General features: G+C 38.7%; 2 protein-coding genes across 6 annotated transcripts; both read right to left on the bottom strand.

Moving 5' to 3' along the window:
• Positions 1–1,125: 1,125 nt before the first annotated feature.
• On the bottom strand, positions 1,126–9,011 carry pdp1 (pyruvate dehydrogenase phosphatase catalytic subunit 1). Of its 4 annotated transcripts, XM_053611641.1 has the most exons (3): positions 8,940–9,007; positions 5,794–5,863; positions 1,126–5,184 (listed from the first exon to the last, which is right to left on the bottom strand). In XM_053611641.1, the coding sequence occupies exon 3, from the start codon at positions 5,145–5,147 to the stop codon at positions 3,582–3,584; it is 1,566 nt and encodes a 521-aa protein (XP_053467616.1). In that variant the 5' UTR covers positions 5,148–5,184; positions 5,794–5,863; positions 8,940–9,007; the 3' UTR covers positions 1,126–3,581. The 4 variants fall into 4 exon arrangements, with proteins under 4 accessions (XP_053467616.1, XP_053467615.1, XP_053467617.1 ...); XM_053611640.1 differs by lacking the exon at positions 5,794–5,863 and having other exon boundaries at positions 8,940–9,011; XM_053611642.1 differs by lacking the exon at positions 5,794–5,863 and having other exon boundaries at positions 1,126–5,181; positions 8,940–8,994.
• Positions 9,012–11,997: 2,986 nt separating this feature from the next.
• Positions 11,998–23,709, bottom strand: hus1 (HUS1 checkpoint clamp component). 2 transcript variants are annotated; one of them, XM_053611903.1, is made up of 8 exons: positions 23,414–23,709; positions 19,153–19,280; positions 16,795–16,971; positions 15,839–15,946; positions 14,243–14,317; positions 13,209–13,308; positions 12,920–13,042; positions 11,998–12,227 (listed from the first exon to the last, which is right to left on the bottom strand). In XM_053611903.1, the coding sequence occupies exons 1-8, from the start codon at positions 23,445–23,447 to the stop codon at positions 12,145–12,147; spliced, it is 828 nt and encodes a 275-aa protein (XP_053467878.1). In that variant the 5' UTR covers positions 23,448–23,709; the 3' UTR covers positions 11,998–12,144. The 2 variants fall into 2 exon arrangements, with proteins under 2 accessions (XP_053467878.1, XP_053467877.1); XM_053611902.1 differs by having other exon boundaries at positions 23,418–23,709.
• Positions 23,710–24,955: the final 1,246 nt, after the last annotated feature.

The following is a 24,955-nucleotide window of genomic DNA, read 5'->3' as shown; positions in this document are numbered from 1 at the left end:
TCTGAGACCAGTTCAATGATCTGTGAATTAAAATATATGTCTATTATACTGGACACCAAGATGATCTTAATACAGATTCCATATTTTCCACACTGCTGTAGGAGACAGAGCAGAAACAGAAAATAAAACCTCAAAATAAAAAGGAAAGGTGTTAATGTTCCATTAACATACAGAACTCTGAGCCCTTTTTAATATCTAGTCTTGCTTCATAATAATTTGTGCAATTTTATATGTAAAATGTCATAGCTCTAAACACAATTATATGCTGACACACGTATTTGCACAGGTAGATGTTGACCTGCTATAGCACTGCTGCCTGTCGGAATTCCTCTATTGCCCTTAGGATTATCACTCTTCCTTCCCTCCATGTCTACCGCAACCAAAACCATATAGGCCTCCCCAGTGACTAAGGCTGTAACAAGCCCTACTGGCACCATTAATGCTTGCTCAGTGCAACTAGTTCCATATGGCATAGGTCAGCTGCAGGGTTGTCAGCTGGGTACCACCGCTCAACGTTTCATTCCTTTAACCCCGGAATGTCTCCTGGTGGCGGAGCAGTGGCAGGGACCTGCATCCCCTGCAACTAGACCTTGGGTTAGGTGTTACTACCTCAACACTTCTCCTCACCCAGAGCCAAAAGCTGCTTTTCTCGGCTCCAGTGTCATGGCTCCAAGCACAATTACATACTGAAACTTATATAAATATTTGTACAGGGAACACAATGCCTTCGGACTGCCCACCTTTATTGGGCCTGCAAAGGAGAGAGTAGGTGGTAAATGTTATTAGTATATTAGCAGAAGTAGTAGGTATTAGTATCAAGTTTATTTTATGGGGGAAAAACTGCAACTCTGTCTGGTTAGAAGTTATACAATAAATACCTAGGTCTATAGTTAACTGTTACACTCACTGCCCACTTAGCCAGTATGCTGGCAACACCTGTACACGTTCATGCAATTGTACAGTCAAACAATCAAGTGGCAGCATAAAATGCCTAAATGTATTAATGTAATCTCAGTAAGAGCCATGGCATGTTTTATTGTGCATGTATTATTGGCATGTATTATTAAGACAGGCTGGTTTGAATATTTCAGAAACGTCCGATCTGGGATTTTCACACATAATGGTCTCTCGAGTTTACACAGAAATGATGAGGAAAACAAAAACATCCAGTGAGTGTCAGTTCTGCAGGTGGAAATGCCTTGATGAGAGAAGTGAGAGGAGAATGGCCACATGGGTCTTTACAACCATGGTGAGCCAAAAAAATCATCTCAAAAGCACAACGTCAGTAATCTGAGGCTATAATGTATCCAGGCTTACCAAAACTGGACAGTTGAAGGCAAAAACCCCTACATCCCCTGGTTTTTACAATTTTCTGCACTCTAATTTTTGGTGAGCCAGTACAAAAAGAAAAGCAAAGTGTTTGTTTATTTGAGAATAATTGAAATTAATCAGGTAATTCAATATTAGATCCCATTTTCATTATCCCAGTACTTATCTTTAATACTTCAATTAGAATCACACATGCGATAAGCAGGAAATAGTATTTTGACTAAGTACAGAGAGCTAAATACAGATTGACCTACAGGAGTGATTAAACACCACGGCCACATTCAGCATTGTTTTACTACACGGTCACGCTGCTCATTTAATATGGCTCACTCAATTAATCCTAGTGTCCTTCCTCTAGCCATCCACTTCAGTCTCAACAATTATTTTACAATTAGCTTCTACTTACATCTTTGTTTTATACAAAATAAAAACCCTCATTGCAATCTGCACACAGTCCCGAGACTTATTAGTTGCATTTAATGTTTTATTAAAATATTGAAATACAAAATCCCCAATATTCATACACAAGTATGTATAAGTAATACATATAAATATACATGTTACAAGATGTGGATATTTAATGCTTCAAATGCATAAAGCCAAATAAATGACCATCAGGTACTAGACAAGCAATTTTAAGGACATAAACATTCTTTCCTGCTCCTTTAAATGAATTGTGACCAGGAAGATCATGATGGCGTTCATCATGTTAATAACCATACATTTTCACACGTATCCCCATGTGTAAACCCTACCTTGTGCCTCTATACGCTAATACAATTCATAAAGTTGGCCACATGTTAGAAAAAGTTATTAAAGGAGATGAATAGGAAATTCGTTTGCATTTAAATGTCATTTACATGTGTCTACTAAAAGCTGTTAAAATGTGTATTTACTGCAAAACAGTGAGGCTGACGCAATGAGCTCGAAATCAAAGCTACATTCATTTTGACCTACTACAAACAAGCAGAACTGTAACACTTACTGGACTGAAGGGCATTCGGCATTGTCTTCAGTCACAATGCACACTATAAGCGTACGGGAATTTACAATCAACCTGCCGTGCATTTACAAACGCACACATTACACGATTCTCGCTTGAAGATGGTGCAGAGGGTGAACGAAGCAGCTCCAGTCTAGAAAACAATGTATTTCGTTATATAATTGACCACAATGGCATAGACACAGAGATAGTATCTAGAGTCATGCATTCATACACAAAAACAATTCACTTTTGCGTCCTCATTAATATCAGTAACTAACTGTACTCAAAATCCCTCAATGAAACAGGCCATAAAATGAAGAATTCTACAATGAAGACCAGATGTGCATGCATTGCTCCTGATAGTAATAAACATGAGCATCAATAAAATACTGCATTTTTGGTCATTGACTTGTAAAACAATAGGGATTCAGTTGATTATTATTAAGCTACTAATCAACAGATAGAGATACTTTTAACAGAAAAGAACTGCAGCATGTCCAGTATCTCAAATACATCTTTATGATTAAGATCGTGATGATTACATCCATGATTTTACTAGTGCTAATCTGATTAGACAGATTAAACACACAATTAGTCTTTATCCCTCTCAATGCAAGGATGCATTGAATATTGAATTGTGTGTCTGATGTCCTACACAAAGCTTTTTGTGATGTACAAGAAAAAGTTGCTGTTTTGCATTTGGAAACAAATTTAGCTTAAACAAACAAACAAAAAAAAGATGGTTGGTAATTAAAAACTTGAATAGATACTTTGCTGACATCACCGTGTTGCTATAGGATTCCAAATATTTTTCACAGCATGAACCGTATAATAACCATCATTGACCTGAAACTTTAACGATTGCTTCGAGGCTGCATTTCCAGAAAGAGGCAATACTGAAACTTCAACACTCCCCTTAGGTTTTGGCTTCAATGCTCAAGTTATTTTGAAGCAGCATGAATGATACAAACTAAGTCAATTTCATTTTAACATGCATACACACTGTAACTCAGCTATGCAAACCAACAACAAAGCATCCTCAGACATCTCCAAGATCACTCCACATATTTTCTCTCACTGTATTGCTGAGCTCAGACAACTTCGGACAGAATCATGATTATGATGCATAAATATGATAATACATCATGTTGATGTTACACAACCCCCCACAACACACACACACACACACCATATTCCTCCTCATCTATTCATGAGTGTTTACAAAAGCAGTGTAACAGAAACAAAAGGAATGGGGGGGGGTGTACATTCAGTTCTGCTGAGCGCCTATGACGTGTGGGTTAAACTGCACTATAATAATGGTGATATCATCTCTGTACATGCGGGCTAGTTCCTCTGGCAAGCTGAGCATCTTGGATAGCCTCTCATGATCCACCATGCCAAATTCATTACTGCCCACAGCATGGCGAATCAGGTGTGTGGCTGCGTTCTGGTCTTGAAACGTGGAGGAGACACGTGCCTTCCTCTCATGCAGAAGCCCCTGCATTTGGCCCAGGGTGACCTTGTAGCCGCCCACACTGATGGGTTGCTGCTGGTGCACTCCAGTCAGGTGCTCGCCCACGATACGCACCACCTCTTGCCGGTGCAGGGTCTCCCACAATCCGTCCGAACCAAGTACCAGGAAGCGGTCTTGTGGCCGAAGCCGGTGATACGTCACCTCAGGCTCAGCGGTCAGGTACGGTGGTGTGTGGTAGTTGGGTGGCACAAATTTGGCATGCTCGTTCTCGTGAAGTTGGTCTGGGCCAGACTCGAGCACGCGCCGCTGCAGTTCCACACTCCACTTGAACTTGACATCACCGAATGCACGAAACGGCATGAGGAGACCAAGCAGCCTGTCCTGCCTCACCACTGTCTTGGCTTCAGCATGCGGGTGCTCAGCGCGTACACGGCGAACCTCGGCCTCATTCTGTGCACTGTGGTCATTGGAGAGGGTCAGTGCAGAGAACGAGCCATCAGGCTCCTGCACACCGAGAACAGCACGTCCATCACCTGCATTTGCCACATGCAAATCAGCACCGTCTACATGTGCCACGCATGCTGTTGCACCTGAGAAGGCCACACGTAACACCCAATAGTGCAGGAAGGCACTGGCATCCCCCACCTGTGCCTCCAAAGAGATGTCATTGTCCAGGCGTTTGAAGGCGCTCACGAGCACCTCAGCCACATCAGGGTGTTCTCCAGGAGTGCTTAGGTCCAGCAGCTCTTGCCAGTATGTGCGCAAGCTGTTGAAATAGAGGAGCGATGCCTCACGGCTGAAGTAGTCATTTGGGTGCTTGTGCCACTGCAGGATAGCCTGAAGGGGCCGGCCACTCTCCACAGCGCTCTCGAGCTCAGAAAGTGTCTCGTGTGGCAGCATGGCCACGGCTATGTAGTAGAAGAGCCTCTCACTCAATGCCTGGGCACAGGCACAGCCTGCATGCCCATCAAAGACACCGTAGAGCATGCCACGTGTCCGCAAGCACGTTGCTGCACTGCGCCGGTCCTCAATAGGTGCGTTGGCTGGGAGTTGATTACTATCAAACCCCATGACTGAGCTGAGGTTTTTGCCATCGAACTCAGGCACTTTGAAGCTGTACTCATTGGCCTTTAGGATGCTGTTCACCTGAGGTGGTGTGAGGTAGTACGTGAGCTGTGCAGCTGACGTCCTGTAACTCCGCAATAGGGGCTGAATTGGATCTGAAGTCGCATTTGGTTGGTAGACACTTTTGCATGGATGATGGACTTGGAAGCAGGCGTGGCACAAAACAGATGGCACCCAAGGACAACCAAACCCCCTGCCATGGATTACCCGAAACAGCTGGGAGGTAGCCGCCATGAGAATGCAGCCTTACAAACTTCTGTCAATGGACCTGCTGTGAGAAAAGGATACGAGTTTAAAATTATTTTATTTATTTATTTATTTTTAAAAAGAGACACATCATGCAATACAATTTCATTTTAGCAGCCTGTGGCAATCAACATAGCTCTGCAGAAATGTCAGCATAGCAGAAAGAATACTGCAATAAGAAAACCTAACCTTTCCCAGAGTCATCCAGATGTTAAACCTTCTTCCCTGACAGACCCAGTGCCATGCTCATTCATCTGTTTTTAACACTTTTATCCTCTTTTAGAACTACTCACTTTATCAGTTTGGGGAAAAAAATGCTTAAAAGCAACAAATCTGGACTTACCTCAACAAATATGATTATATTTTAATATGCTGCTAATTAAACATGCATATTAAAACAACATTTAAATGACTTCGCAAGTTGCCCTTCTCCCTTTCAAGCACCTTACATTAAATATCAATGGACTAAAGCTCTGTTCAGGGGTGGCTCCACTACTCCAAAAGTGGGGCAAGATTTTTGTCTGAGAGGTACCTGTCATTTGTCTATCAAAACATACAGACTAACTATGTACTTTGCTTCTCGCACTATATGGAGCTATATATGATTATAATAAAATAACAGGGCACAACACACCTTTTAATAAATGTCGGAGTAGTTTGCTTTGACCCCACACACTTCATTTTGCATTTTGCTCCTCAGGCAGCTAATAACAGCAAAAAATTTATTCACAGTTAGATAGCACAAATTCAAAAAAAATTTTTTTTTTAATTGAAGACATGTTCATGTTCTGCAATAGGCGGTTTGTCACTGTAGTAACTGTCTGTTTCACTCAACATTTTCCCAGCAAGCCTTAGTTCATTTATTTGAAGAATGTCAGCTGAGGAATATTCCTATAATCAATTCAGAATACGCGCATGTGTCACTTATATATTTAAACATTAGCGATACTGATTCAACACAGAGTTATTATGCGCCAGTGAGAAAGGAGAAATGGACCCACCCCTCAGCTGAAGTGAAAGTTTTGATTGGTTTTTCAACCGAGTCAGATCTGTCTGTTATGAAGCACTGAGTCACCACCCCAGTAGTTTGAAGGGTACCAGGTCAAATGCCAGCTCATTGCGCTGCCTGTTTGGCTATTCTTGTTGTTGCTTTTTGCCTGCATGTGTTTTAGAATCACACCATCTTAGTTTGGGCCTACATATGGCTACTTCTGCTGTTGTCTTATTATGTAAGCAATCCGGAGCAGACATCCCAAAGTGTTTTATTCCTCTTATACCGATTTGCCAACAACTACCATTTTTTTAATTTTTTAACGAAGGTCATATTGTGACACAATTAATGTTGTGGAACATCGGCAAGTCATTAGTCGTTCCCTCACCAGTCTCCTTTCTCTCTCTCACGGTTTATTAGACGACAAAAAAGAAAAGCTTGTCATGTTACCAAGAAACCCAGAAAGTGCAAAGTCCGCTGTCCTGAACTCTCCCATGGCGGAAAACACTGACGGTTACAAAGCGATGACACCTGAGACTCGCTCCATAAATGTTAAATAAACATCTTCTTAGAGAAAGCTTCTCCATGCACTTTTGGTAAATAATTAAACACACACTTAAAAAATGCATTCATTAGTAGTCTTAGTTTACTTAGATCGTCCACCATCCAAACCCACGCGAATGAACTGTTACTATAGAAACGATTAGAACCAGAGCATTAATAGATACCTCTCATTTGAATTACAGCCTGAAGTATCATAAGCACTGCTGTTATATAGTTGTGCTCATAAGTTTACAAAACTTGCAGAATCGGCAAAGTGTTTATAATTTTTTTATTATTTTTTTTTTATTATTAAGAACGACCATTCAAATTGCATTTTTTTTTTTTTATTTAGTACTGCCCTGAATAAGCTATTTCACAAAGCAGATGTTTACATATAGTCCACAATACCAACCGAATTTAATTACAAATGAACCTGCTCACTCACAGTGTGAAAAGATGGATCTCAACATCATTTAGTCGCTGTTGGAAAGGGGTCAATTATGCAGAAGATGCAGGAAAAGTAAAGAATGTGCAGGACCTGGAGGATTTTTCCTGAAGAACAGTGGGCAGTTTAACTGCTCAGGACAAACAAAAGACTCATGAACAACTCTCACAAAACATAAACACAGTTGTGGATAATCCAGGTAACGACACACAGTATTAAGAATCAAGGGTATGAAAACTTTTGAATGGGTTCATTTGAAATTAAATTCAGTTGTTATTATTGTGTCTTATGAACTATATGTAAACATCTGTTATGTGAAATAGCTTATTCAGGACAGTACTAAATAAAAAACAAAATGCAATTCTAATGAACCCTCATTTTTATTTGTTATTAACATTTTGCCGATTCTGCAAGGGGTATGTAAACTTATGACCACACCTTCTGATTCAATCCTTTGACAATGCTGTAGTATAGTTTCTGATAGTCAATCAAGTTTACTTTTATTTTTCATTTTTCTATGTACTACTTATTTTGTGTACAGCACTTTGAGAAGCCGCTTTTAAAGGCGCTCTATAAAATAAAGTTTTATTATTATTATTATTATTATTATTATTAAGTCACCTGACTGTAGGAATCTAAATTCTTTGAAAACTTTACTGAACTCTCAAGGTCAGCCAGTATGCCTTTAAGGTCATGTTGCCCAGCTTGTCGAGGGAGCAGCTATTCAGATATTTTTAGTAATCACCCCCACAGACCCCCGACATCTTGACCTTGGATGGACTCGTCTATAATTACTGCTCCACACGTTACATAAAACACACAATGTCTCCTTGATTGATGGCCTGTCTGATAACTGCAGCATGGGTTACTCTTGCACACAAGATACAAAAGTTTTTGAACATAGGGTGTCCAAAAAGTCAGGAACCAACGAGAAGCTGTTGAGCAAAATCCTGATACAGCATCTGAGAAAATGTGTAGAGTTTAAGAAGAGTGAACATGTAGAGGGCATGCTGAAAATAATAAATAATGAAGTACATGTAGCTTTACTCTCACTGGTTCCTGAATTGTCAGACCCCCTGTACTTCCAACAGTCAACTATTCTTCATTGGGAAGGTGTGTTTTGCAAGCTGGAAACAAAACAAAAACACTGACAACTGTCCAGGCGAACTGTCCGTGTAGGAAATCTCGAAATTAATTTTCTGAGCAAGAAAGCGCCTCAAGGACCAACCTGAAACCTGGAGCATTACAGCTAGTCTACATCAAGCATCGAGAGCTAGCCAGTCCTGCTGCATGCTTGTGCAACACAGCCTAGGCGTAAAAACACACATCCTGACTGAACCGGGCAGCTGGCCAAGGAGAATTACTGATGCGCTATTATTTTACATTTATATTTACATTTACATTGCATTCAGGGTCACGCTGAATACATAGATTATTCTCGAACACTTTTACCAGATAAATGTGCTAGGCAGCTAGTTGGCTAACTGTACGGAGGCTGCCAGCTACCAAACCCAGAGATTAAACACACCCAGAACTGAAAGAGCTCACGGGCTGAAAGCAATACAATAACTTGGCAACAGACCTTAGCTTTACTACCTACACACTCACCGACATGGACACAGCCTTTAACTGCCTCCAGCCTTTAACTACCACCAGCCTTTAACTACAGCCTTTACTTACCTACAGACTTTAACTACCTACAGCCTTTACCTCAAGTTGTTTTTTTTTTTTTTTTTGATTTTGGGTTTTTTTTTGACGTTCTATAGCAGATAAACGTTACAAAATTCAAATACAAACCCACCTGAAGCCCGCCAGTTCGTATTTATCTCCGCACTGGCCACTTGATCGAGTCAGGGATCTGTGCAGACCGGAAGTAGGCGGGTCAAAGCGATTGGGCGTTTTTCAAAGTCCAATATAATTGGCTGAAATTTACGTCACTTTTTCGCTTTGATGTGGGGCTGCCAACTCAGTTCGCCTACTTATACTATGCACTAAAACTATGTACTCTTTTTGTGAATAAAAAGTACATACTTTCGAGTGTGCAGCAAAAGAGTATGCAAGTACTGGGACATACTGGCTGCATCCGAAATCGCGTACTGTGACGGCCGTTGAAACAGTACGTACTAATCAGTATGTGTGTAGTATGAATACAATCCCGGACATACTACATCCATACATACATGCCAACATGGCTGATGTAGTATGTCCGGGATTGACCTTCGACGTCATCATAAACATAAACGTTGATCACGTCATCATAAACACAAAAAACTAAACAAAAAAGCGACCTTTGACGTCATCATAATTACAAAAATCTTAAATGGACTACCAGATTAAAGCAACCGCATTAACAGAAAAATGCACATCAGGAAAGTTAACTGAATTAGTAATGTAATGTGGGCGGGGTTAACAGGCTGAGGTAAATTAGTTGCCCTAAGCTTGGCCGGCTAAGGCATGATGGAGATCACAATAAAGGTTTCAAACACTGTGACAACTGTTTTCTTGTTTAAACCTTCAAGAAGTTAACAATTTATTCGGGCATTGTTAAACAAGTCCTGTTTAACCAAGGTTTAATACTTAAAAAGAGCTGATACGCTGTCTTCTGCGATTCTTTTCCTAGCTTGTCGCACCAGTCCCGTTGCATTATGGGATTTTTGAATCGTGTAGTGTTCATCGGTCGCATACTGCAAAATCTCACCGGAAGCAGTACGCCATCCGGGTATTTCTTGCCTACTGAGAATTCGGACATACTACCGCTCTGGCGTAATGCTTTTTTCCTACTGTGTAGTAGGATAGTACGCGATTTATGCAGCCACTAACACGTCATGTAACCATGTAATGAGAACATGGTTGCGCACGTAGTTACGCACAGTCACCGTAAACACACTCCTCATTGCCTTTCAACTTTTCTTCATTCATTATTCCTTATATAATTTATACTATATCATTTAATTGACCATTCCCTTGATTTATTTTTATGCCTGCTGCCAGCATGAGACATTGCAGATATTCCTGTAAGAACTGATACACCCTACACTAATAATCCATCGATCCATTTTCCATACCATTTATCCTTCACAGGGTCACAGGGAGTGTGGTGCCTATCCCATGGAACTCGGGGCACAAAGCAGGGGACACCCTGGACAGGGTGCCAATCCATCATAGGGCACAATCGCACACACACTCTTACACACACTACAGACAAATTCCAAGCAGCCTACAACGCATGTTTTTGGACTGGGGGAGGAAACCAGAGTACCCAGAGGAAATCCCCAAAGCATGTGGAGAGCATGCAAACACCGTGCACACAGGGCGGGGGCGGGAATCGAACTCATACCTTTCAAATTCCATTGAGAAATACTAATGACCTCTTTTGAGATACTAATGATTTTTTAAAGGTTGCTATTTGACAGATATGTAGTTGAATTTTCTTGCCTTTCTAGATGTTGCACAATCATCCTAACGTTTAAGCATACAAAGACGATGTAGACAATTGTGTGCTTCTAAATTTGTGGCAACAGTGTTGGGAAGAACCATATATGGATGTGATGGTCAGGGGGCACAGGGCCTTAGTGGTTAGCACATTAGTCCAAAGACATGCTGTAGGCTGATTAGCATTTCCAAATTGTCTGTAGTATGTGAAAGTATGTGAAAGGGTGATGGCACCCCATCCAGGGTGTTTCTTGCCTTGTGCCACAAGTTCCCTGGGAGAGGCTAGGCTCCCATGACCCTATGTAAGATAAGTGGTAGAGAAAATACAAGAATGGGTCAGGTGTCCACATACTTTTAGCCATATAGTGTATCCCACTGAAAAAATCTACTACAATTATGTGCTGTACCTCACACATAAAACAACTTTTATTGACCACTCTGTAAAGCATATTCTAAACACATTAAGTGAGTTCTTTAATTGTTTGCTGGAAATTGTTATTTTTAGGATCATATTTGATTTATATTCTGTTAGAAAAATTGGTTAGTAATTCATATGGAAATAATTCATTGGAAATAATTCATATGTTTACCTTCTTCTACAAAATAGCACCCAGGTTTAATGTTTCTCAAACTTGTTTTCTCTTCCACTCAAAAACCAGCAACCCGAGCTGCCTGCTTACTGGAGATTGAGGGTGGCCCAGCTTACCTTGATCTGAGGTTTCTAAACTCCAGGCAATCCTAACTGTAGGCTCATGGCAACATATTTATTACATGAATAAATGTTTAAAAAACAAACATATTCGAGACTCGTTCTTGACCCTAACCCAATGCCTATAGGACTAATAATAATAAAATTCTAGACACAAAACAATTGGCTTAAAAACCTATTTGCACTGTGATCTGATAGAGTCATAAGTTTGGAATCTGTACATGTTCTGGATTCTGTGACTTTATAAAGTATGGAAGCTGTATATGGTTTCTGTAACCCTATCCCTAGCCAAATGCCAATAAGATTGATAAACACTAACACAAAGTTTTGAGTAAATGTACAATGATTAGGGATGTAGTTATTACTGTTAACAGTTTTCCAGTTCCTGCTGGTGGTATTTCTGACAGGTAATACAAATGCCAAAATCCATAAGAAGCACAGGTACAAAATAACAAATGGCTTTACAAAGATCATTTCCTTTATCAATCTTTCACTTTATTGAAAAACAAACATTTACATCTCAAATTTACAAAATGTTGATTGACACAAAGTCAATTTTAAACTGTTTAGTGTAGATCAGTGTACAGGACATATTCCAGAATCACATATACATAGACATAGACATTATATATATATATATATATATATATATATATATATATATATATATATATATATATATATATATATATATATATAAAAGAATAAATCTAAAATATTCCTCATAAATTTTACCTGGAAATCAGTCACAAGTTCTCTGTACTAGTTGTAAAATACTCTGTTGGCAGGGATATGCTCATTGGACACTGCCTTTTATCAGAATTGATCAGTGTGGAAAGTAAATCTGAATTAAAAAAAATTCCCACTACACCACAGCTGGGATGAAGTACTGAAGAGACACATCTTCCTGAAGGAGAATCAAATGAATAATCCTCTTGTCAACAATATCTGTAGAAAAGGGAAATTAAGAATGCCACGGAAATGTTGACCCTTTATCTTCGTTATGTAACGGTATATAACTGATTGCACACACATCTAATGTAACATTCTGTTGTTTTAACCTGTGAAATAAGACTAAGACCAAGTTTTTGTATCCTCCACCTAATGATTTATATATACAGAATGAAAATAAATTCTCACTAAATGTTTGTCCCACAAATCACTGTAAAGTCTGATCAGACATCACATTTCACTGACCTATACTACTGTATATGCTACAAGATTCAATGCTCCAGTTGTAGGACACTGATTGGTTGTAATTCACATTCTCTTAAGTAAATATTCTAGACAGTATAGTACTATAATTTTCATTTTGTGACAGACTCGTACAAGATTAAATCAGACAGTGAAATTTTAGACAAATTAAGAGAACACACTCTGGACGAATCAAGTCACATTTTGCACTGCGCCTCCACCAACCTCTGACTACCAACACTAACTATACACCACACATGATCCATTCCCCTTTCCCTTTCCTCATAATTAAAGTGGATAAAACCCTTCCACAGATCCACTGTTATTTGTTTTGTGCTTACACCTAACCCGGGGGCCATTATCAGTTCACAGTCCTGAATCATTTTGCCCCTTCTTGCCTAGCTGTAATGTGCGAACGCACTTATTTGCATGTATAGGGTACTCACTGCACATGGACTTGGTTGGATTGACCTGCTGCCCCATAAGGAATTGCTGAAGTTTCCTAATATCCACTCGAGCATGTGCCATGGCCTCCACATCTCTGCTCTGACTTTGAGACTGTGAGGCCCCTGTGGAAAATGAAATGAAGAACAGGTACACATTGAATGAATTTGTTTTCCATTTATTTTGGTGATCCTGAATGACTGCTGGAGTGAAACAACTTACCACTGCTATCCCACCCCATTGTAAATTAGTATACAAACAGATGTGATCTTCCTTAATTAACAAACTCACCCCATGGAGGATTGCCAAGATCTTTGAAGTGTGTTGTCACAGACACAAGATCAGTTTCAATCTTCAGATTCATTTCACCACATAGGTTAGCCTCCACTACCTGAGAGAGAGAGAGAGAGAGAGAGAGAGAGAGAGAGAGATGGTACTATCTTGCTGATGTGATTTACAACAAAAAGAAAACTATCTAGCATAGGTTAATTAATTAGATTTAATATGCGCAATTGGCATGCACAGAAATATCTCAATTGACTAAATGTAGACTTCTTGGCTCATAGTATTCAAGGTAAGTATTTGGGAAAGGGGGATCAGATTGATGTGATGACAGCTGACTTGGCATAAATCATAGAACTGTCCAGTTTCAGTGAGCCTGTGCCCAGTCTAGTCTCACATTGCTGTTCTTGGCTGACAGGAGTGGAACCCAATGTGGTTCTGCTGTTGTAGCCCATCAGTCTCAAGGTTCACTATGTTGTGCATTTTAAGATGCTTCTCTACCTACCAAATTTGTAAAGAGTGTTTATTTCAGTAACTTTAGTCTTTCGGTCAGTTGGAACCAGTCTGACAATTCTCCTTTGACCTCTATCATCAACAAGGTGTCTCTGCCCACAGAAGTGTCATTTACTGGATTTATATATATATATATATATATATATATATATATATATATATATATATATATATATATATATATATATATATAAATTCTCTGTAAACTCTAGAGACTGTTGTGCATGAAAATGACCTGACTGGCAGATTGCAGAATTGCTTGAATGAGCAGGTGTACAGGTGTTCCTATTAAATTGGCTGGTGAGTATAAGTATGAAAGTATTTTGTTCTGTACAGTATATTAGTTTGGCTGCTGTAGCGGTACTGCACTATTATAGGGTCCAGTGAAAAGATTTCTATAGTGTAATCTCAAGTTCTTCTGTCCACTCATTAGTTGGTTGGTCCAGTATGCCAAATTCCCAATAAAAATAGTCCTATACTAAATAGTAAATCTATCTGATTAAGATGTATTAAATCTATCTGATACTCACCAAATAGTTGGAGAGGTTCTTCATTCTGTCTACCACACTCTTCATAGTCTTCAGAGGGGGTAAATATATGCTAACCTAAAAAAAATTGTTCACAGCATTAGACCTCTGAAATAAGAATGACAGAGGAAGACACTAGGTGAAATCAACACTTTATTTTACAAAATATATTTTCATACTTAGCTTATATATATATATATATTCTCTTTCAGATAGCTTTTAAGAATGGCTTTGACAAAAGAAGAATGTATTGAAATCATTCTCATGGCTGGATCAGGAAGCTGTTGCAAGGTGGACTTTAAGAGGACACATGACAAGCACCTCACATACACCAAGCTTATTAACAAATTCAGAAAGACTGGAAGTGTTGCAGACCAACAGAGAAGTGGACGTCCACGAACATCCCGACGAAGGCACAACCGACAAAGTGCTGGTGTAAACAGTCCCCTATGTATGGAGACTACCAACATTCAGAGGTATTAGATTATATCGATTGAAATTTTAAATTTAAAAACAATGTGTTATACCTAGAGTATAACTGTTTTAGTGCACTACATCTAGTGCATGCCATTTGATATTCAGTCATACAACAAAATGGTGAAAATCACAATTCAATCAATCTTACAAGTACATTTTATTTTTTTTTAAAAACTGCTCGAAATGTTTTACACAAAACAGAGTGATGGTCATCTTGATTAAAACTTATAAGCACCTACAACTTTCAGTAAAAATATCTCTCGCTTACATTTTCACGCCTTGTCGTTTTCTGAAACTCATCTTTTAGTATTAGCCAAGTGTAATAGCTAATGACAGCAGATTTTGGTTCACTTATATCGTGAGAGAGTACTGCTTATATATACAGTGGGGTCCGAATCTGAGCGTGCTAGTGTAAATAATTCTATTTTGCATTCTTCTCTAATTTACTACAACAATTTGCATTACAGATTCTATTATAGACAACATGTTGAGTGAAAAGTACAATCTCATTTCATGAATTTCGTAGTATTTGCTATGTCCCCTTTTTGCTTGACAATGAGCACTCGAGCTGGCATGGATTCCACAAGTTTGTGTAAAACCTTATGATCCATTTTAGATCAAATCTGTCGTCTGAACACATGCTTCAACAGCTGATATTAGGCATGAGGACAATTTGTACAAAGCTGTTAACATGGTCAATTTCACAAATCTGCTTACATCTAAACAGAGAATAAGAAATAGTGTAGAATCTTGAATATTAAATATTGACGATATTGAACATTTACTTTCTTTGTTTTAAATATTTCAACATTATAAAACCTTCTGTTTATTTCCAATTTTTAAAAAATCCCACATTTTCAATGTGGTCTCAGACTTTTGGACTCCACTGTAACTATGCATTATAATAGGTCTTGATTGTAGGACCATATTCAATATTTTACCTTTTTCAGAGTCTACATTACTTTAAAATTTAAAACTCATTTGATACATTTAATTGCCTCAGAATGATAATTTATACCAGCTATAATATGAGACTACATGTCAAGCAAAAAATTTTTACCAGCATCCAAACTTCCTCTTACCTGGTACCTTGGCACCTATGTCAGAGGAGATTTCACTTACATCAAAGTCTGGCATACTGGGCTCTTTAAAGTCATGCCAAAGCCTTCTGGGAATGACGTCCACGGGAATGTCATGGGTGACAATGCGACTAATGGATGAGAGGGAAGGCTTGGAAGAGAGAGAGAAAAGTAATAAAACTGAGTCATCAACAAGAGCTAATTATAATATTGTTTTAGATCAGTGGTTCACAACACCCCCCCCCCCCGCCCCCCCTCGTGGCCCCCCAGAGTCATCAAATTTTTGCAATTTCGTGTTTTTTTCACACTAGGCTCTTCTGTTTTAACTTTCTCAGCTAAGAGACTATGTTCTCTATTTAAAAACAGCCATTTTAAATAGTCTTAGGTTTTTGTCAGCGTGTGTCTAACAGTACACCATATATCAACAGTATATCAACGGATGTCTCTGTTTGGTGTGTGATGTGTATAATTGATTTCATTTATTAATATGTCTCATTTTTATATACATCATAATTCAAAGGATGACAATCTTGACTTACATACAGGTAAAATCAATTTTTTTTAAATAATGTTCTAGAATTTCTATGCAGCCGCTCTGGCGCCATCTGGCGGCCCCCCAGTTTGAGAACCACTGTTTTAGATCACAGGTGTTAGTCGGGGTGAATTTCCTATAAAGTATGCATACATTTTGCAACTACCCTCAGGTAAATAATAGAACCAGGGAAAATCAGTGATGCAATCCACATTTTTGTCTGCATACGACAATAATAAACCGGTTCTGTTTAACAAGGACTGCACATTTTAGTCATAAGATTACAAATCAAAATTTCTTAAACATATGATTTTTATGAATCTTGAGCTGCTGCTTTACTTCGAGGCCATTCAAAGTACTTGACATCACTATATCCATTGAACCATGAATATTTTAACTCTCTAAAACCACTTCAAAGTAAAAGATCATGAAAAATAATGCTAATATATATTTTTAAAGACCCTTACCAGTTCTGCAGCCAGAGTGAGGCATGGATAGTGCTTCTTTGTCAGTTTTATTTTGACGGACTTGGCATTCTGTGCAGTTTTTAAAGCTCTGGATAAGTTCTCTGGATTTACTTCTAAACATATTTCATTAGCATCTTCTGACACACCTTCCAGTTGATATTCATCAAAAAAATTTACCTTTGAGAGAATAAAATGGAAGATTAGTACTCAAGAATGCAAAATGTGCTTGTAAGGCAACTAATCAACTAAAAATTAAACATGTGATATCTTATATATACAGACAGGTGACAAATTAAAGGGAAAACCAGGGGCTCTGTTATGCTGAGGGAGGCATTTTGATGGCATGCTTTGGTTTGTGCAAACATATTCAAACTTCTCCCCATGAAGCCCACTTCCTAGTTTTTTGAAAATTTGCACCTCCAAACACACGAAAAATGTGCAATATTTGACCATTTTTTCTCGACCAGTGTATCCCTAATAAATATACAATTCCAAAAAAGTTGGGATGCCGTGTAAAATGTAAATAAAAACAGAATACAATGATTTGCAAATCTCATAAACCCATGTGTTATACACAATAGAAAATAGAAAACATATCAAATGTTTAAACTGAGGAAATGTACCATTTTAAGAAAAAAATAAGGTAATTATTAATTTGATGGCCGCAACACGTATCAAAAAAGCCAACAAAAGGCTGGAAAAGTAAGTCTTACTAAAAAAAAAACAGCTGGAGGTTAATGTGCAACAGGTCCGTAACATGGTTGGGTATAAAAAGAGTATCTTAGAGAGTCTTTCAGAAATAAAGATGGGTAGAGGTTCACCAATCTGTGAAAAACTGTGTCTACAATTTGTGGAACAATCACTGCATGGGCTCAGAAACACCTCCAGAACTCATTGTCTGTTAATATAGTTTGCCGTGCCATCCACACATGCTGGTTAAAGCTCTATCATGCAAAATAGAAGCCATATGTGAACATGATCCAGAAACACCGCTGTCTTCTCTGGGCCAAAGCTTATTTAAAATGGACTGAGGCAAAGTGGAAAACTGTTCTGTGGTCAGACGAATTAAAATTTGAAATTTTTTTTGGAAACCATGGACGCCGCATCCTCTAAACTAAAGAGGACTAAAGAGGAGAGGGACCATCCGGCTTTTTATCAGTGCTCAGTTCAAAAGCCTGCATCTCTGATTGTATGGGGGTGCATTAGTGCCTATGGAATGGGCAGCTTGCACATCTGGAAAGGCAGCATCAATGCTGAAAGGTATATACAGGTTTAAGAGCAATATATGCTTCAATCCAGATTGCATCCCATCTTTACTTCTGGGAGACTCTGCCTCTCTAAGATACTCTTTTTAGACCCAATCATCTTTCTGACCTGTTGCCAATTAACCTAATTAGTTTCCTCCAGCTGTTTCTTTTGAATAAAACATACTTTTCCAGCCTTTTGTTGCCCCCGTGCCAACTTTTTTGAGACAAGTTGCAGCCATCAAATTAAAAAATTACCTTATTTTTTCCTTAAAATGGTACAATTCCTCAGCTTAAACATTTGATGTTTTCAATGTTTTATTGTGAATAACATGGGTTTATGAGATTTGCAAATCATTCTATTCTGTTTTTATTTACATTTTACACAGCATCCCAACTTTTTTGAAATTGGGGTTGTAATTAACTGATGTTAACAATGTACTTATCGCTAGCTGAGTCAAACATATTGCTACATTTTATTTCACATTAATGAACTCAAAACATTTTCCACTGGAGAAGGGGAGGGGCTTCTAGACAGTGTCAGTTAATATCGGAACTGTGCAGCGGTCAATCGTTCCAGATTCATGTCAATTGGATCACCTACCTTTTTTCTAGGGAAAAAAGAAGCCTCTTTTGCCCTTTTGCTGTATTTTTGCGTTCCACCATAGTCAGATGATAAAATGAGGAGCTCCTTATGCAAACTGCATGAAGGTTGGCAGGTCTGATAGTAATTTAAATATAATATTACCCCACAGTATAAATACATCTGACCTTGAGGAAAGGTTCACTGCCAAATCTATACAAGTTTTGATGAGGGTGAAAATGATGTAAATCAATGCTATGCCCTTCACAGTCACCTAGGGGAGATTTTGGACCGATGTGTTAGATAGCCCTTTCCACCATCATCATTAAAACACCAAATGAGCTAATATGTTTTGGAAGAAATAGTTCATCGCTCCACTACAGTTCCAGAGAGGTATAGAATCGAGGCCAATGCATGTTAAAGCTGTTCTGGCGGCTCATGGTGGCCCATTTTATGTTGGATTTTACTTTAATGTGTCACTCGTTTGTTTTTGACATAACCAAAACAATGAAAGAATGAATAGGGCCTTACCTGTAGTAACTCACACCACATACTAACCCCTCCATTGGCGACTTTTCCAGAAAGGACGAAGAAAATGTTGTTGATAGTAAGTCGTACGACACAGGTCTTTGTGAGTTTTGTAATAGTATTCACCACACCTGTAGACACAATGATCCTGATAAACATTTACATTCCTTTGTGAGGAATAAAGAAGCTACATAAGCCCTAAAATCATGTGTGGTTGACTACTCTATTGCTCATGCTTAAACACTCATAGGTAGTTATGAACTACTTTGACCACAACTTGCACACCCAAGTTTTTTGTTTTATATATAATGAACTGAAATAAGTACTCGGACACTTTTGTTTTTGTTATTTTTATATACTGTACCTTCAGTGCAAATATCCACTTCTAATATCTTTTGACTTTGTACTTATAAATATGAAAAAAATATATATTCATAAAAAAGATATGCTTAATTCAGAACTTGATAAAGGCCCATAATTTCAAAAACCTCCATAAAATTTCAGTGGGATTCAAGTCAGGATTATGCCCCACTACCTGTAGAGAAGCAGAATCATGATCCTCCCATCTGTACTTCAATTTGGGTATGGAGTTCTTGGGATCATACATACAACCCTTCTTTCTTCAAACACAATGAGCTCAAGGAGTTCTGTTTTGTTTGTCTGACCGGTGTATATCATTCCATGAGCTCTAATTTGTCTAAATGCTTTTAGAAATACATCTCTGTGCTTATTTCTTTAGCAGAAGAGTTTTGTATGAGGTGGTGGAATAGAGATGACTGCAGTGCAGTTCACTGTTTATTGTTCTCTGTGTAACTGTTGTCCATGCTGCAACTCTTTGAGTCGCTGCTGGCTTCTCCTTGTTGTGAAATCTTGTGTGGCGGACCTATCCGTGCACAAACTTTACACCTGCATATTAAAAAATAATTGTACTGACAGGATGTTTAAGGTCTTTGCTATAGTTCTACAGCTTTTGCCATTTGACCTTCACCATGATTGCTACTTCTTGTATGAAATCTTCCCAACCAATTGCATTGTCTTGTAAAATGACAGGTGCAATCTGCACATTTATTTATGTCTATGTAACCTTTACACACATAATATATATTAGTATAGTGCCTAAATATTTTTTCTTATTGAATTATATTATATTGTACTATTTTATAACGTCATTAATAGGCTATATTATTTCTGCTTCTGAATGCACGTTTTTGTTCATAGTTAGAAGTACAAAGTCAAAAGAGAGTGTTTGTAAATATATGAAAGGAGAATAATAACAAAAACACAAATGTCTTAATACTCATTTTCCATCACTGTATATAATGACACCCACTAAGTCAAAGAATAAAACCCCCACAGCTCTAACCCTAGGTTCACACTAGCAAACAACACTGCGACAGACGACCATTTATTTTCTGTGTGTGCATGACACGGAGCTGCCGTTTCAGTGACAGCAACATTTGAATTGCAACTAGCAGAAATCAATGGTGGATCTGGTAAGTGTGCATAGTTCCCACAGTTAGTTTGCTTTGCTAATCGGTTAAGCTGCTGGACAGGCCATAAGTGACAACAGTTTCAGTCTCTACAGACCCACAAGAGACAGGTGTGAAAGTAGGGTCAGAGGGTCATGTGGAATATGAACGTGAATACTGAAGTCTCCAATGAATGTTGAATATTTTTACTGACACATTCATTTGCTCATTTTCAGAAAGCTCTTTATAATGCTCAGGATGGTGGATCCGAAGTATATCTCATTCGGAATAGGGCACTAATGGCCTGTAAATACCAATTACTGAAGATGACTGCATCTCCCTTTTTGTGCTAACATCAATTATATTAATAAAACTACTTCATATTAGTTAATTTTGTACTAGGTTTCTGGATAATGCTTAGGTTTGTAAATAGTTGCGATGTCTCATCCTCTGCCAGTTAGACAAGGGTGGTGTATATACTGTAGCTTTATCCGGGGACATTAGCTACATTCAAAGCTACAAGCTCATTTTTTCTCATCCAAGTCTCTGTTAAATAAAGTACATGAAATTCCTCATTACATGCAAGAAATATTATATCGAGCAGTCCTACCTACAGATTACGGGTACGGTCAGTGTGCTTACCATTATCTAATTATATGTTGAATAGATTACTAGAATAAGGAATAAGGTTTAGCCTTTTTGTCTGCTGCCTGGTCCAGATCTGGATCGTCAGTGATTAACTAGGCCTGTCTTAAAACAGATATCCTACAAGAATTAAGAACAGCACCTTCCCATGTGGGTTGCATACCTGAGGACAGGTTTGCTTGACTCACCATCAGTGTGTAAAGGACCAGTGACTAATCACCATTGTTCCCAACAGCCAATGACTGATCACCATCCCACCCATCACTTGTATCTTCTTACCGATATTTACAGTAAACATTAGTTATTCCATCCATAACCGTTTCTTGATAGATATGGAATAGATATTTCTGTAAACAGTTGGTTTGACTGTTTTGTAAATATATATATATATAGGTCATTTGGGATCATATGTGATAGGTCAAAGATGACCTCTTCTTACTTTAAGAAATGTTATAATCTATAATAATCTAAATGTTCTATTCTGATTGAACTCTATTCTATTTGATTCTTCATCTGAAATCTTACATCCGCATGTAACGTTTTGATATGTACATGATCATGACAAGTCAATCGCTATACAAAGAAGTTCCCATCCCATTTACTGTTACAGTGAAAACTATTCCTAATTAAACCCTGACATGTGGCCGTAAAAAATAAGAGTCTGAAATAAGAACCCTCATTAATGATACATGAGCATATACTCGAATCAGCCTTAACACTAAAACCACTGACAGTGTAGTGAATAACATTGTTTATCTTGTTACACTGGCATGTTAAGGGGTGGGATATATTAGGCAGCAAGTGAATGTGTTGGAAGCAGAAAAAAATGGACAAGCGTAAGGATCTGAGCGACTTTGACAAGGGCCAAACTGTGATGGCTGGAAGACGGGGTCAGAGCATTTCCAAAACGGCAGGTCTTTTGTGGTGTTCCCGGTACGCAGTGGTTAGTACCTACCAAAAGTGGTCCAACAAATGACAACTGGTGAACAGGCGACAGGGTCATGGGCGCCCAAGGCTCATTGACTTGTCTGGTCCTATCCCACAGAAGAGCTACTGTAGCACAAATTGCTGAAAAAGTTCATACTGGCGATGATAGAAAGGTGTCAGAACACACAGTGCGTCACAGCTTACTGCGTATAGGGTTGCGTAGCCAAAGACTGATCAGAGGGCCCATGCTGACCCCTGTCCACAACCGAAAATGGCTTCAATGGGCATGTGAGCATAAGAACTAGACCAGGGAGCAATGGAAGATGTTGGCCTGGTCTGATGAATCACCTTTTGGTTTTCTTTTGCATCACATGGACGGACAGATGCATGTGCATCGCTTACCTGGGGAAGAGATGGCACCAGGACACACTATGGGAAGAAACCGGCGGAGGCAGTGTGATGCTCTGGGTAATGTTCTGCTGGGAAACTTGGGTCCTGGCATTCATGTGGATGTTACTTGACACGTACCACCTACCTAAACATTGCTGCAGATCATGTACACCCCTCCATGGCAGCGGTATTCTCTAATGACAGTGGCCTCTTTCAGCAGGATAATGCGCTCTGCTTCACTGCAAAAACTGGAATGGTTTGAGGAACATGACAAAGAGTTCAAGGCGCTGACTTGGCCTCCAAATTCTTCCGATGTCAATCTGATCGATCATCTGTGGGATTTGCTGGAAAAACAAGTCCAATCCACAGAGGCCCTATGTAAAGTCTTGGTGCCGGAGACCACAGCACAGCTTCAGAGATCTTTTAGAATCCATGCCTTGACGGGTCAGAGCACAAGAGAGCACAAGGGAGCACAAGCACATAACCATAAATTACCAGGCAGGTGGATTTAATGTTAAGGCTGATCAGTGTAGAACTAAGACACCTCTTAAAGCGCTGAGAATGACCACAGGCAGGATATCGGCACTGTTCTAACATCATCTTATTCAAACATAACGTTATGTTAATGCGGGGAATGATGTACAAATTCAATACGGCTAGAATAATTTACATTCTGCACACTTTTATCACATCACAAATATTTGAATTTATTTAAACAGGCAATTCTATTACTATAGACGAAGAGCCGCAATTCCATGTTACCGTCACGTGTAAAATAACGGAAACAGGAGAAAACAGCTTGTCGGATACCTTAACTACTTTTCACTATTTACCTACGTGTGAAATGATTGAGACATCCCACGTCATTTATCTTCGCTCGGAACTTCATGGTCACTTCAGCTGGTAAAATTGCACTTTAACAATGGGCGACTACTTTCTATTGCTTCTAAATTACTTTAAATAAAGTTTACTTAATCATTCATTTCAACTGTCACTGTGTAATAATAATAAAAAATCTCGCGCCACCGATGCACACAAACTAATGCTCCGTGTAGAAACAAATGTATTTTTATTTAAAGGTTCCGCCTCTACATGAGTCCTACTATAGCAACGATTCTATCTTTCTTGTGAAATGTGACGGTAACAAAAATTAACTGATAAAATTGATTGATAAAAACACATTTTTACCAATTAATCTTTATTTTTTTTAACCACAAATAATTTCTCTCTTATTAGTTCCTTTGCCTACTGTGATTCGATCAACACACTGAATTTACAAGAACCAAAAATTGTAGGGTGGGAGGTTAGTACCAGTTAGTAGTACAAAGGTCATTTAAAATATGAAAAAGACAGCAAATACAAAGATACATTTTTCTGTTATAATTACTGTAAAATTGGGCAAGGGGAGTGTGACTTACAGCTGTACCAGCATTTTTTTTTTTTTTTACTGTCCCAAACTCTCACAACTACTCCAAGGTGAAATACCAGGGATGGTGCTGGGGCAGTAACCTTCCTGCCACCTGGTTCTCCCTAACTTGGAGTAGCTTTTGATGGCCTAGATAACATTCCCAAGTACTGAAGTAGACAAAGAGAACCTAATTTAAAAAATGAGACAAAAATATTATAGCTGGTCATTTATTTATAGAGGAAAAAGATCCAATATTGCATATCTTTGAGTGGCAAATGTATGTGAACATCTAGGATTATGGCACAGACAAAGGAGATTTCTGAGGACCTCAGAAAAAGAATTGGTAATGCTCATTAGGCTAGAAAAAAAAAAAAAACATCCCTAAAGTTTGGATTCCACCAAGTCACAGACAGACAGACTGTGTACCCATGGAGGAAATTCAAGACCTTGTTACCCTCCAAGCACGGTGTTTTAGTGGTTAGGAGGTTTGCCACACATCTCCAAGGTTGGGGGTTTGATTCCAGCCACCCTGTGTGTGTGTGTGTGTGTGTGTGTGTGTGGAGTTTGCATTTTCTCCTCCGGGTACTATGGTTTCCTCCCCCGGTCCGAAGACATGTTTTGTAGGCTGATTGGCATTTCCAAATAAACAAAGGCTGATTGGCATTTCCAAATGAACTCCACCAATCCACAGTCAAACACAATACATATGAATGTGTGTGTGACTGTGCTTGTGCACTGTGATGGGTTGGCACCCGGCCAGGTTGCACGATTGGATCACACCAGATACTGAAAGGTTCATGCACTTTTGTCACTCACAGATATGTAATATTGGATCATTTTCCTCAATAATTAACCAAGTAACCAATAATGACCAAGTATAACATTTTTGTCTCATTTATTTAATTGGGATCACTAGAAAATTCACAAACTTACAAGCACCACTGTACACATACAGTATCTCACACCC

The sequence above is a fragment of the Ictalurus furcatus genome, chromosome 23 (genome assembly GCF_023375685.1).
Source record: "Ictalurus furcatus strain D&B chromosome 23, Billie_1.0, whole genome shotgun sequence".
In the NCBI taxonomy this organism is placed as follows: Eukaryota; Metazoa; Chordata; class Actinopteri; order Siluriformes; family Ictaluridae; genus Ictalurus; species Ictalurus furcatus.
The sequence above is the reverse complement of the archived record's forward strand: the minus strand, read 5'-3'. Positions and strand labels throughout refer to the sequence as shown.

Bases quoted from the DNA above. Each gene is read 5' to 3' on its own strand.
- pdp1 (XM_053611640.1), bottom strand. From the start codon at position 5,147: ATGGCGGCTACCTCCCAGCTGTTTCGGGTAATCCATGGCAGGGGGTTT.
- hus1 (XM_053611902.1), bottom strand. From the start codon at position 23,469: ATGAAGTTCCGAGCGAAGATAAATGACGTGGGATGTCTCAATCATTTC. The intron at 13,043-13,208 runs GTGAGTTTGTTA...CATTTTCCACAG, and splicing joins TCTTGGCAATCCTCCATGGG to GGGCCTCACAGTCTCAAAGT. The intron at 12,228-12,919 runs GTGAGTACCCTA...CCTTTTCTACAG, and splicing joins TCCAACCAAGTCCATGTGCA to ATATTGTTGACAAGAGGATT.